Source organism: Dendropsophus ebraccatus, chromosome 4, assembly GCF_027789765.1.
Source record: "Dendropsophus ebraccatus isolate aDenEbr1 chromosome 4, aDenEbr1.pat, whole genome shotgun sequence".
Classification (NCBI taxonomy): domain Eukaryota; kingdom Metazoa; phylum Chordata; class Amphibia; order Anura; family Hylidae; genus Dendropsophus; species Dendropsophus ebraccatus.
In genome coordinates, this window is record NC_091457.1 from 17,694,684 (window position 1) to 17,712,384 (window position 17,701).

The 17,701-nt window shown below is 46.6% G+C and overlaps 1 protein-coding gene across 4 annotated transcripts in view; it reads right to left on the reverse strand.

Annotated features, from left to right (window-relative positions):
• PPFIA1 (PTPRF interacting protein alpha 1) overlaps nt 1–16,385 on the reverse strand; it is a 65,227-nt gene extending 48,842 nt beyond the window's left edge. For all 4 annotated transcript variants that reach the window (XM_069965203.1, XM_069965202.1, XM_069965200.1 and 1 more), the window contains exons 1-2: nt 16,021–16,385; nt 12,057–12,320 (exon numbers count right to left, since the gene is read on the reverse strand). In XM_069965203.1, the coding sequence (XP_069821304.1) occupies nt 12,057–12,320 (264 nt within the window). In that variant the 5' untranslated portion in view covers nt 16,021–16,385. The remainder of the gene's footprint in view (nt 1–12,056; nt 12,321–16,020) is intronic.
• Nucleotides 16,386–17,701: the final 1,316 nt, after the last annotated feature.

Consider the following 17,701-nt stretch of genomic DNA (forward strand, 5'->3'; position numbering starts at 1 on the left):
CATCACCAGTCTATAGGAGACAATGAACTATCCGAGACCCCCGTATACCAGTGGAAATGTCAGCCTGACAGGAGGCTGCTCTGCATCTGCCCCTTCAATTTACTCCAAGTATTAACCCTTTCAGTTCGTAGCTAAACTTTCATGGAACTTCTAACATGTCTGTGTGCACGGCGCTCGATGGGCCACTGGGTAGGTGTGTAACGTGGAGGGACACGTGTACAGGATGTCACAGCGGGGGGCGCTAATGTTATGCCAACCATCACCTTACTAGTCTAATATTGAAGGATAATAAAGGGAGTGTGAACAGAGCATGTACTGCACAATACTTCAACATAGACATAAATGACACCAGGGACTGACCCTCAGAACCTAAGATACAAGCTCAACGGGTAGTGGGGACTAATCGAGGACAAGATTGTTGAATAAGAAATATATAAGCACTTAAAGGGGCTCCTAGGATATACTTTTTTTTATCTATCTTTAGTATACAACACCAACGGGCCAAATGTCCCTATTCCCAGGACCACTATGACCTAGAGGTCACCGTAGCCTTCAATAGTGGCTGGCCAAATCTACAAGCACACTCCGATCAGCAGAGCATGCATGTGTGCTCAATAGGGAGACAGTAAAAGGAAAAGAAGTTATACTCACCCTCCTCACTTCCCCACAGTCACTGTTGTCACACAGCCCTGGTCCCTGTACACTTCCAGGGTTAAGAGCCGCTATGTGGAACTGCCCTCTCAGCTAACCAGTGGCTAAAGGGGGATACTGCTCTGGTTGAGCGTGCATCCCCTTAAAGTGTCACTGTTTTAGAAATGAATAGTCCAGGCGATTTTAAGAAACTTTGTAATTGGGTTTAATAGGCAAATATGCCATTATCTGCATTCAGAAAGACTTTCCCCAGGTCCCCCCCTCCCTCCTCTCTCTCATCCACCGCTCATTATCAGGAAATCTCGACTCAGTCGGGCCCTGTGTAACCTATGGAGAGGGGAGGGGGGAGATTAGTCACCAGCAGAGAACAAAGGATTACCCAGCAGGACCTGTGTGAAAGGACCTTCTCATGCCAAGAAAACACCCGACTACAGGAGGGAAAAAAAACTGGAATTTGCTGGAGAGCACCTAAGTGTTCATGTTTTCTGTGTCCCCTTCCTGCGCTGATCCCTATAATCACAGCCAGGGATATGGATGGTCCATATGAAGTCAGAAGCTGATCCTGATCCAAGAGCGAGAACCGTGAGGAGAGATCTGCTCCTAATAATGGAGTCCAATTGTTTCCATCCAGACAGGCAGGGGTTACTACGTTCTTATGGTTTCCCATGTGAAGTGACAGCAGCGGTGGCGGCGGCTGCCCCCCGGCATCATCTGGCCCAGGGTGGTCCCCTCCTGGGGGGGGGGGGGTTCACATGAGGTGATTCCCTTCCATCACAGCCAGATGCCGTCCTGCAGCAGATTTCATGTTATTTAGGTTTTTACACCTCGGTGAACAATGCTGGGACGGTAAAAAACACAACAGATTGGATTACCGGCTGTTTACGGCTAAAAATATGCGGGACTTGGGTTTCAGAGCCGATCCGGTAAAGTGTCCGAGGCCCAAAATGGCGTACAGGAGAGCGGGAAGTCACATAGACTTATTACAGATGTAAGACCCCCACTCCACTAATGTATGCAAGGTCCCATTACTGCACAAACTATCATCCAGAGTCAGGTGAGGGTCCTGAATTAGGGACCCCCCTCTGTAGATACAAAAAGCATGTCTTGCTCTGGAGGTCCCATCATATCCATGAACTACAGGGCCAGTGCACGGATTTTAAGATACCTTTTGTAATGCCTGGTTTAACCTGTAGAGGCGCTATAGCATAACTGGACACTTAGGGTCCTGATACACCGAGCGATTTTTAGCGATTAACGACTAACGATCGTAAACGAGATTGTTTATCGTTAACCCAAAATAGTTTCCCATATTACACAAAACGATAGTCGTTCGTTACTATGATCGTTATTGCGATCGTTATTATGATCGTCTATTCCTTCTGATCCCAGAAAAACAATGAAAAAATGTGCAATTACACTGAATGAGTAGTGAAAAAACGTGGAACTTGAGCGAACGAACGTGGAGTTACAGTGAACGATTAATGATAATTTTAGGTTCAGATCTAAATCAACAATCGACATGTGAACGATTTTTCAATCGTTGCCTGCAATTACACAGAACGATCTTACGATTTCGAACGAATTCGAACGATTTTACGATTTTTCGCACGATAATCGTCCCGTGTAATAGCGCCCTTACACTCAGATTCCCCACAGAAGATATATGAAGGTGCCGGCTGCAAGATGCTTTAATGGGGTTACCAGGATTGGATGAATAGCACCACTCTAGTCTGCAGTTTGGGTGTGGTATTACAGTACGGTTCCATTGAAGTGAATAGAGTGGAGATGTAATACCACACACAGCCTAAGGGCCCTATTCCACCGGACGAATATCGTTTGCCTCATCGTTAACGATTAACGATCTCAAACGACCGCTATTGCGAAAGACCTGAAAACGTTCACTCATTTCCATGGAACGATAATCGTTACTTATTATTGTATTCGCGATCTTTTATTCTTTTCTTCGTATCTACTGCGAACGACGTCTTATTCAATGCGAACGATTTGCGAACGAGCAACGATAAAAATAGGTCCAGGTCTTATAAAGCGATCAACGATTTCTCGTTCGGTCGTTAATCGTTAACTGCATTTCAACCGAACGATTATCGTTTAGATTCCAACGATTTAACGATAATTTGAACGATAATCGTCCGGTGGAATAGGGCCCTAAGGACAGGGGTGGCGCTGTTCTTAAATAAATGTTTTTTTTTTCCAATCCTGGATAACCCCTTTAAGGGCCTTATGATACGTTTACATGGAACGATAATTCGCCCGATTATCACGTACGATTATCGTTCAAATTTGATCGTTATCGTGCAAATTCGCACGATAATTGTTCCGTCCGTGTAAACGCAGCATTACACTGGGAAATTACTGCTGCAAATGCTTGTTCATTAGCTGATCACGAGGATCATGTGACCCTGAAAACCAGTGCCACCTGTGTCCTCAGGCTGTGTGTGGTATTACAATTCTCTTTAATAGAACTGAGCGGCAGAACCCACACGCAAAATAAAGACAGGACAGGTGCCTTTTTTTTTTTTTAAGAAAGTGGCCATGTTGTTCTAAGCCTGGATAACACCTTTAAAGGGGTAGTTCGCCCAAAAATTTTTTCTTTCAAATCAACTGCTGCCATGAAGTGCCAGAGATTTGTAATTTACTTCTATTAAAAAAATCTCAAGCCTTCTAGTACTTATCAGCTGCTGTATGCCCAACAGGAAGTTGTATTATTTCAAGTCTGGAGAGCAGGAGAGGTATTCTATGGGGATTCGCTCCTGCTTTGGACAGTTCCTGACATGGACAGAGGAGGCAACAGAGAGCACTGGGTCAGACAGGAAAGAAAACACCACTTCCTGCTGGACACACAGCAGCTGATAAGTACTGGAAGACTTAAGATTTTTTAATAGAAGTGAATTACAAATCTCTGGCAATTTATGGCACCAGTTGATTTGAAAGAAAAATTTTTTCGGTGGACTACCCCTTTAAGGGTCACATGAATGATCCAGCGATTGCTCAAGGAGTTGTGTAAAAGGCTCCTTAACCGAGTGCCGATCTGCAAGGATCTGCCTAAGGACTCTAAGGGTGGCATTACACGAAACGATTATAGTTTGAAAAATCGTTAAATCGTTCGGATTTGAACGATAATCGTTTAGTGTAATAGCGGGCAACGATTAAACGACCAACGAGTTGTTGGTCGTTTAATAGAATTTGGACCTATTTTTATCGCCGATCGTTTGAAAATCGTTTGAAAATAAGACGTTGTTCGGTCTTTTGCAGTAGCGACAACAGGACGAACGCAATAACGATTATAAGTAACGATCATCGTTCCGTGTAATTGGGTGAACGATTTCAGGTCGGTCGCCATGGCGGTCGTTTGAGTTCGTTTATCGATAATCATCAAAAAATCGCTTCGTATAATAGTACCCTAAGTGACTCCCTTTAAAGGATAAGAAAAACATGTCCATTTTCCTCCAGAAACAGCGCCACTCTTGTCCTCAGTTTGGGTGTGGTACTGCAGTTCACTTTCATTGAAGTGAATGGAGCACAGTTGCAATACCGCACACAACCTGAGAACAGGGGTGGTGCTGTTTTTGAAGGGGGGGGGGGGGGAGTAGCTACGTTTTTCTAATTATGGATAACCCCTTTAAAATTTACAAAGCAAAACGAATTCCCCTATATAATGTCTTCTAGCGATTTGCCTGGGGGAGGGGGCACTTGCTTCTTCTACCTTTCCAGCCTTATGTTGTGGTACCTAAATCCAATCTGCGCTCGCGGAGATACAAAGGCCTGGCTGTATTCCTGCGCTGGCCATTGGCTGCCACCCAAACCTGTGACCATCTGTTCAGCCGTCCGGACAGCGCACTGGAATAATGGGATTAGCCCCTTCGCCGGTGGGAGACTCTCTAAGGCCTTGTCAGGAGCAGCAAAGCTACAAACTGCACCCAGACAACTCTGCTGTGCCAGATAGAAGAGTCCCAGAAAAATGATATACTTTACCGCAGAGCAAAACAAAGGCGCTACTGTCCGAGTCCCTATTATCTGTGTGTGCTGGAAGGAGCGGAGCGCAGGAAGTCGCCCAGGAATTACTCACATCCTGAGAGTGCGGCAAGTGCAGAAAGCAAGAGTCCTGCGGTAAACCGCTGAGAGTGGTGTTACACAACCAGCACTGCTACACCGCACAGCGCAGGTCACCCACACACTAGACTACAGCCTGTATATACCATACAGCTAGTGCTCCCTGTTATCAGCCATGGCAGCTGGGATTGTTAGAATGGATACACTCCGGAGAACCACCATAAAATTGTTGGCCTTTAAGGGGTTGTCAAAAAGTTATATAGATTTGTAATTTACTTCTATTAAAAAAAATCTCAAGTTTTCCCATACTTCTTAGCTGCTGTATGTCCTGCAGGAAGTGTTGTTTTATTTTCAGTCAGACGCAGTGCTCTCTGCTGACATCTCTGGCCGGGACAGGAACTGTCAAGAGCAGGAGAGGTTTTCTATGGGGAGACAGAGTTCCTGTTTTGGCCAGAGGTGGCAGCAGAGAGCACTGTGTCACTGAAAATAAAACAACATTTCTTGCAGGACATAAAGCAGCTGATAAGTACAGGAAGACTTGAGATTTTTTTAATAGAAGTAAATTACAATTCTATATAACTTTCTGATATCAGTTTATTAACAAGAAAAGAAGAAATACTGTGCTTCAGCGCTGATGCCGTGTAACGCCACTCCGGACCCCTGCCTGCTTCCTGGTTAGAGAGGCGGCGTGAGGTGTCAGGCCCACTCAGTGGCCATAACTGTGTCCTGCCTCTGGCTAAGTGGCCCTGACACATCACGTCCGGGGTCCAGCGGTACACGGCATCAGCGATGGAGCCGGGGACGTGAGAGCACGCTATTTCTTTCAGCCTTCCCCTGCCCAGCACTTTCACAAAAAAATTAAGAGTAGTCCTTTAAGAGTCTAGTGGTGGCTCATCCTTCCACAATGTCCCCCAACCTATAACACACAAGGCTGCATTACAAGATGGCCGCCGTTTCCATGGTGTCTAAGGAGTCGGCGCTCAGGACACTGCTATACTGTAGGCTAGGAACAAAAGTTTTACCAGAAGTGAAACATTACAGGTTTCCATAGCGATCGGCAATTGTCACCTCATCGTAAAGCGATGGCGGCGTCTAACCTGCCGATATGTTGTGTTTGGCAAACGTGCGTCCTGAAGAACGAGGCGGATGCGGCTAAAATTACCGGAGGGAGCGAGAGACGGGATCTTACACTTTACTAGATGGGAAACAAATGGGGCTGAAAAAAAAAAAAAAAAAAAGAGTAAAATAAAAATGGCGGTCGGCGTAGAGACCTTACCTCAGCCTCACTTGGCCGCGGCAGCCGCATATGGACTTTATTAGGGGACTCTGAAGCCGACGTAACACCTAGACCTCCGTAATCATTCCTCTCTGGCGTCTGCGCACCTCAGGCCCAACAATAACCAATTCTGCCGAGATCTTTGATGTCATAATCCGGCGGCAGCGGCAGGTAGAGGAGACTTTAGTGTCACAATCATCTTTCAGGATAATCTGGTTTACACTCAGGGCAGGGCCGATCACTGCGGATGAGGAGAACGAGTCTCATCTCTGCCATGTTTATGGCCTCTTCTTGTTCTCCCCTTGAGGATCTGCTCCTCCCTACTTGTAAGATCTGTCCTGGGATCCGCTGGGATCTGTGAGGTAACTGAGGCAGTGAGGGTTTGGTTTCTCTGCAGCGCCACCACAGGAGAAACTATGCACTGCACAGTGTCCATTCTATTCACTGGATTGCCTGGCGGATGGAATCTGTATGCGGTCTACAGTTTTCACTGACCCATTGACTTCTATGGGCAAGGAAGTACCCCAAATACGGACCGTATAAGTGCACGTCCTAGATTTAGACGGGACAGGCTGAGTGTTAGCCTATAGACAGCAATAGGTTCCCTAATGTCTGTTATCACTGACAGTATACAGATTATATATATATATATATATATATATATATATATATATATATATATATATATATATATATATAATCACTTCTTAGAGGTAGTCACATGCAACTCTGCCACCCTAGGCCTTAAAGGGGAACTTCAGACAAAGTCTTTTTCTTTTAAATCAATTGGTCTTAGAAAGCTACTTATCAGCTGCAGTATGTCCTGCAGGAAGTGGTGTATTCTTTTCATGTGACACAGTGCTCTCTGCTGCCACCTCTGTCCATGTCAGGAACTGTCCAGAGCAGCAGAGGTTTTCTATGGGGATTTGCTGCTGCTCTGGACAGTTCCTGACATGGACAGAGGTGGCAGCAGAGAGCACTGTGTCACATGAAAAGAATACACCACTTCCTCCAGGACATATATGTGATGATAAGTACTGGAAGACTGGAGATTTTTAAATTTACAAATCTGTATACATTTCTGAAACCAGTTGAAAGAAAAAAAAAATCCGCTGGAGTTCCCCTTTAATGCAAGTCGTGTATGAATTGTAAGTCAGCTCTAATACAGTAAATAACTCAGCAACACGAGAGCGCCACTCTGGTCTATGGTTGTGCCTGGTTTTGCAGCTTGGCCTCAATTATAACCAGACGCACCTAATACACAAGAGTAAGAATAGAGCAGACCCTTGTAATCTTATATAAGCCAGTATAGCTGCCATAGCCGCCTCGCTGGGATCCCAGGCGGCTGACTCCATTACATTATCCCTTTCCTCTTACTCACAAGTCATTTGCATTCACATGTGACTTGTCTGTTCCAAAAACAGCTCGAAAGCACGAAAACCGCCTCTGCCTTCACGGCTGAGGGAGGATCGGGCACCTTGTACCCAACACAATAAGAATGTGATGACAGCACAAAGTAATCCCAGGAGCGACACGGCGAGGAGCTGACAGAAAGCCTTCAGCCGCCTCTATAGGGCTGTCACTGATCATCACCGCCGAGCGGCCTGACATAGTGGTGGAAGAGCGGCCCCGGGCCCCGGCCTCCCTCACACATCTCCCATCTTCAAGATCTCTTGAAAGGATTTCTTTATCACACCTCAGTGACTCCAGACGGAGGAGGAAATATCCTACGACAAGGGATCAGACACATGACATGCAGAGAGGAGATTCGTTCCATAGCAGTATATACAATGCACTATGTATAGGGCTCTGTTCACATCTGCGTGCTCATGGGAACACTGCCCAAGGGTGCGATCACATGTACATCATAGACGTTATGTCCACAGCAATATGGCCACTGATTCGCTGTGGACGCATTAAAGTCAATGAGTAGAAAAACACACAGCAGACTTTTCTCACAGTCCTATACAGCTCTGTACTACAGCAAAGGTTCCCATGTACTTCTATAGCTCCCCTATTATATACCTAGCACACAGTCCTATACACTTCTGTACTACAGCAAAGGTTCCCATGTACTTCTATAGCTGCCCTATTATATACCCAGCACACAGTCCTATACAGCTCTGTACTACAGCAAAGGTTCCCATGTACTTCTATAGCTCCCCTATTATATACCTAGCACACAGTCCTATACACTTCTGTACTACAGCAAAGGTTCCCATGTACTTCTATAGCTGCCCTATTATATACCCAGCACACAGTCCTATACAGCTCTGTATTACAGCAAAGGTTTCCATGTACTTTTATAGCTGCCCTATTATATACCCAGCACACAGTCCTATACAGCTCTGTACTACAGCAAAGGTTCCCATGTACGTCTATAGCTCCCCTATTATATACCCAGCACACAGTCCTATACAGCTCCGTACTACAGCAAAAGTTCCTATATACTTCTATAGCTCCCCTATTATATACCCAGCACACAGTCCTATACAGCTCCGTACTACAGCAAAAGTTCCTATATACTTCTATGGCTGCCCACAATATGTCCGGCACTAAGCCCAGACCTTTATTATGTGCACTGCATTCACTGCATACATTAGACTATGCAAAGTAGAGAAGGCCGCTGCCAGACACATCTATTCCCTCCACACCCCTTTAACCTTCCATGACAATAATAAGATCAGGCATGGGGCATTTAACATCCTGATCCCCAGGAGATCCCCAGACTAGGAGTGTATAACCTGCGGGCCTCCCATCCTGCTTGCACACCGTGTGGTATCTGGCAGCAGCCTTCCCATTGAGAAGGCATGAACATTCGGCTGAGCGGAGCATGCATCTGTGGGGGAGGGGGTTGGCCAGAGGTATCACCTGGGCTCCCATTAGCGGCTGGGGGAATGCCATGTGCTTCTTACAGACTACACATTGCTCCAGGACACTCTGTATAGTCTGGATCACATCTGCTCAATGTAATGTAAACTGTGGGGAAAGCTCTGGAGAACCATGGGAGGGTTAACCCCTCGGCTGCCAGCGATCCCTCAATGGTTCCAGTAATAACCTTATTATGGGGATGTCATGTGAGTAACGGCTCGATACCCAACTTGTGAAAATAAAACTCGGCGTGCTGGGAGTTGTAGTTTTCCAACAGTAGGAGAGCAAAGTTATGAAGCGGCCTCTTCCTCTCCTTCCCGTACAGACACGGACGGTGACTTTTCTTCCCCTTCACTAAACCGCACGGTAATCTCCGGGATAATTGAACAATGGAGAAGCTCAGGCTAACAAGCAGCGAGCGCCCAAGACGACCTCCTCCTCCTCCTCTTGGCTCTCACTGCCAACACTACATTGCTGGGGAAAGATGCCAGGCCAGCTACAACTTTATTCTGTATAGGAAAAGACTCGATGTGACTATTATAATAAAGGAAGATGGCGGAAACACTCAGATCTATTGTCTGTAAGGAATAAGCGCAAGTGAATGAAGGGGGGGGGACAAGAAGAGTCGTCACCCTCTCAGCTAAGTCTGCAGGCCATAGGGGGTCTGTCCAGGAGTCCGTGTCACCTGAGGATATCCCATCGCTTTATAATCATAGAGGATATCACCACTGATCCTGAAAGCTATGGGCCCCTTACATGTAAAGAATCAGCATTGTAGCCCCCCCTCATTCTCAGAATTGGGCGATCAACGATATCATAAAGCCATGGCATTTCCTTCTCCTGATCGGTGGTCACCTCTCACTATAGCATGGCCCACAGAAAGGTCAGCAGTGCTCAACATGTGCACATCATTCCTTTATCCCAAAAGTTATTCCCAATCTATAGGGCACCGGATCTGATCAATGGGATAAGCCCAATCTATAGGACAGGGGGATAGGGATCTGATCAGTGGGATATGCCTAATCTATAGGGCACGGGATCTGATCAGAGGGATATTCACAATCTATAGGACAGAGGGTCTGATCAGTGGGATAAGCCCAATCTATAGGACAGGGGATAGGGATCTGATCAGTGAGACCCCCAGAGATCACAAGGACAGGGATCTGATCAGTGGGATATTCACAATCTATAGGGCAGGGATGTGATCAGTGGGATATGCCCAATCTATAGGACAGGGATGTGATCAGAGGGATATGCTCAATCTATAGTAGGACAGGGATCTGATCAGTGAGACCATCAGTGATCACTAGGACAGAGGCCACTTTGTCTTAGTAAACGAATGCTGCCTTCCCTGTCACTTGGGCCCTCTGTTCTTCCAGACCCCCACCCCACCAGACACTGCACATAGGGATAACTTAAAAAAAAAAAAAAAAAAAACAATTTTGAGAAATAATAGTGAAATGTCAGAAGTTTTGGTCGGGGAGGGTCCCAGCAATCACTGAGTAAAACTTCTGACACGCGCTCAGATAAAAGGATAACTACAGAAGCAACAAGATACACAAACATACAGGGTATGGCCCACACCAGGCACCATATACCCGGGAAGACTGATCTAGAAAAGGGTCGGTAAGGCCTCGGGTGGCCAGAGAATGGGGTAAAAGAAAAATTGGGTCAGACTGGCTTCTGGGGTATTCTAACTGGTTCCCCAAGTCTATGGTGTCTGGTCCAGAGGGGCCGTTCTCCTAATAGACCCTTACATGATGGAGATAATGACACAATCTATCATACAACCCACACCATTAAAGTGTCACTGTCACTTTAGAGTCCAGGTGTTCTGACCCCTCAGGATCACTACTGGGCCCCCCACCTGACAGACCACATACTAGGAGGATTACGCACTTCATCCATTGGTCCTTGTGAACATAATAAGCAAATATTTTCCACTATTAGGATACTATAATTATCGGCGACTGTGCAAACAACACTACAACTCTGTATAAGCAGATGAGCTGGACACGTCCGCTACAGTAAAGCCGTCATACACATCACAGGTGTCACACCTGCTGCCCTCCAGCTGTGGCAAAACTACAACTCCCATCATGCCTGGACATCAAAGGTCAAAGCTTTGGCTGCTCAGGCATGATGGGAACTGTAGTTCTGTAAGAGCCGGAGGGCCACAAGTTTGGCGCTAATGGCCGATCACTAAACAAATATAGAGGTGTCTGATGACAGATGTCAGGGAGAGGAGGATTAAGGAGGTTGTCCTGGAAAAAACAGGAGAGGGGGGGGGGGGGTCCGACCCCTGAACACCCCCCTGCTACTCTCTGTATCAGACCCCATTGGTGCTGTTATGAATAGAGCACGTGACCTGCGGCTCTATTCATTCCTTTAGAGCCAACGGAAAGAGTACAGCGCTCTTCCGTACTCAGCTCTTTCTGTCGCTCCATAGGAGTGTGTAAGGTTGCGGGTCACATGCCAACCCAGGGCTCTATACATAATACAGAAGCCGGGGCCCGATATGGAGATAGGCAGAGGGTACAGCGGTCGGACCCCCCCCCTTTCAAATCTCCTACTTTTCCACTATCCTGTGGATAGGGGAAAAGTTGTTTTTTTTCCTGAAATACCTCTTTAAGGCTCAGACTTCAACAAGCCCGATCTTTTGTTCTCAGAGAGATATGCCGCCACATATGTCTGACGGCAACTCATTCTCCTCACCCCATAGACAGCACATTCTGAGCATACGTGTGTGTGGGAGTGTCAGGGACAAGCACATGGCCGTCAGCTATCTAAGGTGTATCGTCACCTCAAGCCAATACCGTACATGACATATGAAAACGTAAGAATTCTTCAACCAACCAAGGCTGGACCAGTCCAGTGCATGTCCACAGGCAAGACACTGAGGGAAGCCACAGACCACGCATAGACCCTCCAGCTGTTGCAAAACTACAATTGCCATCATGGCTGGACAGCCAAAGCTTTGTATTTTTACAGGTTCCCCATCCCTGCCATAGATGGATGGAGCCAGGCCAAACGCGTAAGACACCAAACATCTTAAGTTCACCCCAAGATTTTACCGCATTTACCAATACACAGCCAAGACATTGTACAATCACGTCACAGGAACCAAAAAAGAGAATTCTTTCAGACTCCATTCCCTACAACCCAGCGGAGGGGGAGCCGGACGTACCTGAGGCAGGGCCGTGTTGAGCTGCCGCTGTAGAGAGTCCCGCTCGTGGGTGACTTCCTGTAGCTTCCCCTGATTTAAGGCCAGAGTCTCCTGGGTCTCGCGTAGTGTGTCCAGCAGCCGGTCTCTTTCTTCTAGCATGGATACCATGAGTTGCTCAAAGTGAGAATCAGAGTCAGTCTGTAGGGGGGAGCCGGACCCATGGCTTCCGTTCCCCCCCGGAGGCATCTCAGCCTCGCTGATGGTCGGCATCACCTCGCACATCATCTAGAAAGAGAACATGGCGTCATTCAGATCAGTCGTTTCCATCAAACATGTGAAACTAAACATCCGGAGAAGACTTCCTCCATATAGAAGAGGCGGATGATAACAATACTATCAGGGCCTTCTAGTTATATGACCGCCATTATAGCTCCCACCCTGTGCCACTGGGCTCTTAAAGTGACTACCACCAGGCCCAGGCTGAAGCACTGGAGGCGGGCCGACCCACCCTTAGTGGGAGGAAACTCCAGCCCCTCCATGACGTGACTCCATTAGATTCAATGGAACCCTATCATAGAGGGGCGGGGGTTTCCTCCCACTAAGGGCCCTATTCCACCGGACGATTATCGTTTGCATAATCGTTAACGATTAACGATCTCAAATGACCGCTATTGCGAAAGACCTGAAAACATTCACTTATTTCCATGGAACGATAATCGTTACTTATGATCGTAATTGCGATCGTTTTTCTTCACTATTTATTCGCTATTGCGTTCGTATCTATTGCGAACGACCGAACGACATCTTATTCAATGCGAACGATTTGCGAACATTTTGCGAACAAACAACGATAAAAATAAGTTCAGGGCTTATAAAGCGATCAACGATTTCTCGTTCGGTCGTTAATCGTTAACTGCATTTCAAACGAACGATTATCGTTTAGATTCGAACGATTTAACGATAATCTGAACGATAATCGTCTGGTGGAATAGGGCCCTAAGGGTGGGTCGCCCGCCTCCAGTGCTTCAGCCTGGGCCTGGTGGTACAGTCACTTTAAAGGGATAATCCCATCTCATTGAGTTATCCCCTATCCACAGGACAGGGAATAACACGCTGATCAAGGAGAGACGGCTGGCCGATCCGGCCAGGCCAAGGGTTTCTCCTAAAGGGGTATTCCAGACGGGAGGGCTTCTTTCACTATGGCTGGGGAGAAGTTGGATGAAAGCAATGACGTCAACTTACCACTCCGGTTCCAAAGCTGGGTCCTGCATCGTGCTGCTCCAGTCTCCGAACCTCGGAGACTTCTTGGTCTATGACGTGGCGTTTCCAGACCACAAAGCCATTCAGTAACAGAGGCGGGACCCCACTATAGCCGCCAAATGGCTGATCGGGCTGGAAACGTCACATCTCAAGCCGCGTCATAGACCAAGAAGTGGCCAAGGATTGGGGACCGGAGCAGCGCAATGTGGAACCCAGCTCTGGAACCCGGAAGGTAATTGGACGTTATTGCCTTCATTCACCCCCTCCCCGACCATAGTGCAAAAGCCCTTCCGCTTGGAGTACCCCTTTAATTCTAATGTACATCCAGACCCCACCCATCAAAACTATTGTCAAAAGCTTTAAAGGAATTGAAACTTTTTGGCAGCCAGTAGGGGGTAATTCGTTTAGGAGTACGAACTTATTTCTTCCCGTGCCCATGGTGAGCGGCAGGACTGACCTCGGGACCCCCAGCGCTCAAAAGTCACAACCCGGCTGATGGGCTGGCCGCTCAGCCGGACCGTGACTGGGGTGGGACGCTGGTCCAGTCACTGATTGGCTGAGAGGTCAGTCGATTAACACGGACAGGCCTTTCCCCCCGAACCTTGATGTCATCACAACTCAGGGGGAAAAGGACTTCCAGTGGGGGTCATAAGGTCGCTCCTGTCAGGGTCGCACTCTATCCCTACCTTAGATCTGACTACCACCATAGACCTGCGGATGACCAGGGCGACTCAACTCTAAGACATCCAGAAAATCCCATCCTCCGCTTGCAAAAGACAGAATTCACCTCTGTGGTATGAGGAGCCGGAATTACCGCTCTGTAATATTAGACTATCATCTGCTTTATGATGTAGGAAACGCACTGACGTCATGTGACTTCAGTAACATCAGCCGGGGGGGGGGGGGGGGACGTTCCCTCGCCCATCTGGGACTTTGAGAGTCTAGCACTTGTTTATGGAACATGGAGGCATCATATACATGGTGAGCAGTGTACGCAGCACGTCCGCAACGTAACAATCATCTAGTTATATGGCACAGAGGGGAGATAAAGCAGGACAGATAGGAGTGTGCAGGGAGAAAAGTCCAGGTGAGTGCAAAACTACAACTCCCAGCATGCCCTGACAGCTTTTCATTGAAGTTGCAGCAGAGAGATTGGAGAAAACTGATATACACGCTGTATGCAGTGCCACGTGGGATCACCTGCCAGGTCTGATGCCATACACACGTCAGGTGATCCTCGTCAGCCAATCAGATGGGGAGGATGCCCTGCTCTATGGCCCCACTATAAGGCGGAGGATAGGTGACAGATCCTATGGTGCCGAGACGGTGACACAGTACTGATAATAAATAATAGCGTCTAATGTGTAATAACAGCGCCCCATAGACAACACACTATATACATGTATACACGGGGGAGCTGGTAACAGAGCGTTATATAACTAGAATCACAGCACAATATACATTACATAGAGATAACAAATCCCTCACAGCGACAGCAGGAAGATTATCACTGAGGAGCCGCAACGTAATAACCCCAGAATATCAGCAAGGGATTAATAGCAAGCATCAATAATGTATATACACGGCCCGGGTGCATATAGATGTATATAGTCCAAGGCCGTCCACAGACCAAGGATATAGAGATCCACTATGTACAGATCCTATATATGTCTACAGCCTTGGAGATATATATATATATAGTTATGTGTGTATATAGCAGATACAGTACAGGTATATATAGTTGTGTGTGTGTATATAGCAGATACAGGTATATATAGTTATGTGTGTGTATATGCCAGGTATATATAGCTGATAGGTATATAGCAGATACAGGTATATATAGTTATGTGTGTGTATATAGCAGATACAGTACAGGTATTTGGTAGGTATATAGCAGATACAGTATAGGTATATAGCTGATACAGTATAGGTATATATAGTTGTGTGTGTGTATCTAAGCCATGTATACATAGATGATACAGGTATATAGCAGATACAGGTATATATAGGTATATGTGTGTGTATATATAGCAGATACAGTATAGGTATATATAGTTATGTGTGTGTATATAGCAGATATATGTGTATATGTGTGTATGTGTGTATATGCCAGGTATACATAGATGACAGGTATATAGCTGATACAGTATAGGTATATATAGTTGTGTGTGTGTATATAAGCCATGTATACATAGATGACATAGGTATATATAGTTATGTGTGTATATAGCAGATATATATAGATGATACAGGTATATAGCAGATACAGTATATATATATATATATATATATATATATATAGTAGATATAGGTGTATATATGTGTGTATATGCCAGGTATACATAGATGATACAGGTGTATAGCCGATACAGTATAGGTATATATATATATATATATATATATATATATATATATATATATATATATGTGTGTGTATATGCCATGTATACATAGATGATAGGTACATAGATGATACAGGTATATAGCAGATATAGTATAGGTGTATATATGTGTGTATATGCCAGGTATACATAGATGATACAGGTATATATAGTTATGTGTGTATATAGCAGATACAGGTGTATATATATATATATATGTATATGTGTGTGTATAAGCCATATGTACATAGATGATCCAGGTATATATAGGTATATGTGTGTATAACACAATGTCTCATACACCGGGCACACACATACACATCACACACAGTCCCAGCCGTTACCTTGCCGTGTCCTCCCGGTCTCCGTCCACTAACGCGTTATCCTGATCCGGGTTGTGAGTTCCGTTCAGCATGGACCGGGCCGGTGAGGCAGGAGGAGGGGGGGATCCCGGGGGCCGCACACAGGAGCCGGGGAGGGAGGAGGGGGGATGCCGGCTCCGTACACCGGGGCAGTACGGGAATCCCAGACACTTCCTGCGCCGGCCCCGGTGCTCCCTGCGGTCCCGGGTGGGGGTGGGGCGCGGCAGGGCACGGGATCCCCTGGTCGGTCTCCGGGTTCGGTCAGGCCGCCTCACAGTTCCCGGCATACACCGCGGCGCCTGGTCGGTGCGTGACGTGCCCGGCATGCATTGCGTCACGCCGTAGGAGGAGCTTCACGGCTGTTACCGGGGTGACGGGGGGGCAGTGACACGGCTGTGACAGCGAGCCAATCAGCGAGGAGGAGGCGGGGCTTAGTTACGAGAGCTCACAGTACAGTATCGGGATAAGGAGAGCTGGCGTGTTCTGTACTCAGTGTAGTCTAGAACCGACCCGTTCTGTGTAGTCTAGAACCGATCTGTTCTCTAATCAGTGTAATCTAGAAATGACCCGTTCTCAGTGTAGTCTAGAACTGACCTGTTCTCTTATCAGTGTAGTCCAGAACTGCCTTGCTGTGTACCCAGTGTAGTCTAGAACTGCCATGTTGTGTAGTCTAGAACTGCCATGTTATGTACCCAGTGTAGTCTAGAACTGCCTTGTTGTGTAGTCTAGAACTGCTGTGTTGTGTACTCAGTGTAGTCTGGAACTGCCTTGTTGTGTAGTCCAGAACTGCCTTGTTGTGTAGTCTAGAACTGCCATGTTATGTACCCAGTGTAGTCTAGAACTGCCGTGTTGTGTAGTCTAGAACTGCCTTGTTGTGTACCCAGTGTAGTCCAGAACTGCCTTGTTGTGTAGTCTAGAACTGCCATGTTATGTACTCAGTGTAGTCTAGAACTGCCATGTTATGTACCCAGTGTAGTCTAGAACTGCCTTGTTGTGTACCCAGTGTAGTCCAGAACCGCCTTGTTGTGTACCCATTGTAGTCTAGAACTGGCATGTTGTGTATCCATGGTAGTCTAGAACTGCAGTAGACAATGAGCCAAAGCCATTAGGAAATATAAAGGGAGGTTCTAGCTGTGACATCTGCCGGGTTCCGTGTCTTCCGCCCTCAGGTAATGATATAGTAGATGACTGTGTGGCTGTGGATGTGCTTAGAAGCATCATGTGTTACTGAGTCACAGATCCCCAGCAGGGTCCAGGCAATCAGAGCAGGATCCGTCATCAGCAGCTGACCTGCTTGCTGGTGGTTTCCAGGTTACATATTTTTATCCACTCAGGAAAAACCCACTAAAAATGAAGTAATGATGATGATGATGATGATGATGATGATGAATGCACGAAGTATCAGTCTCCATGTATCTCTGTATACTCCTGAGCTGTGCTGTATACTGTGTCATATGTCAGGAATTAGCAGCCCCCAATATGGAGAGATATATGCATGGACTTAAAGGGTTCCCCTCCAGATCTTTCCTTAGGACAGGCCTGACCCATCAGCTGATTGAAGGAACCCTGCAGCTTCTTCATCTTCAGGCACAGCGCCATACAGTTTGTAGTGGCCATGACTGGTACTACATGTAATTCAGTCCTAATTACCTGAACAGAACCA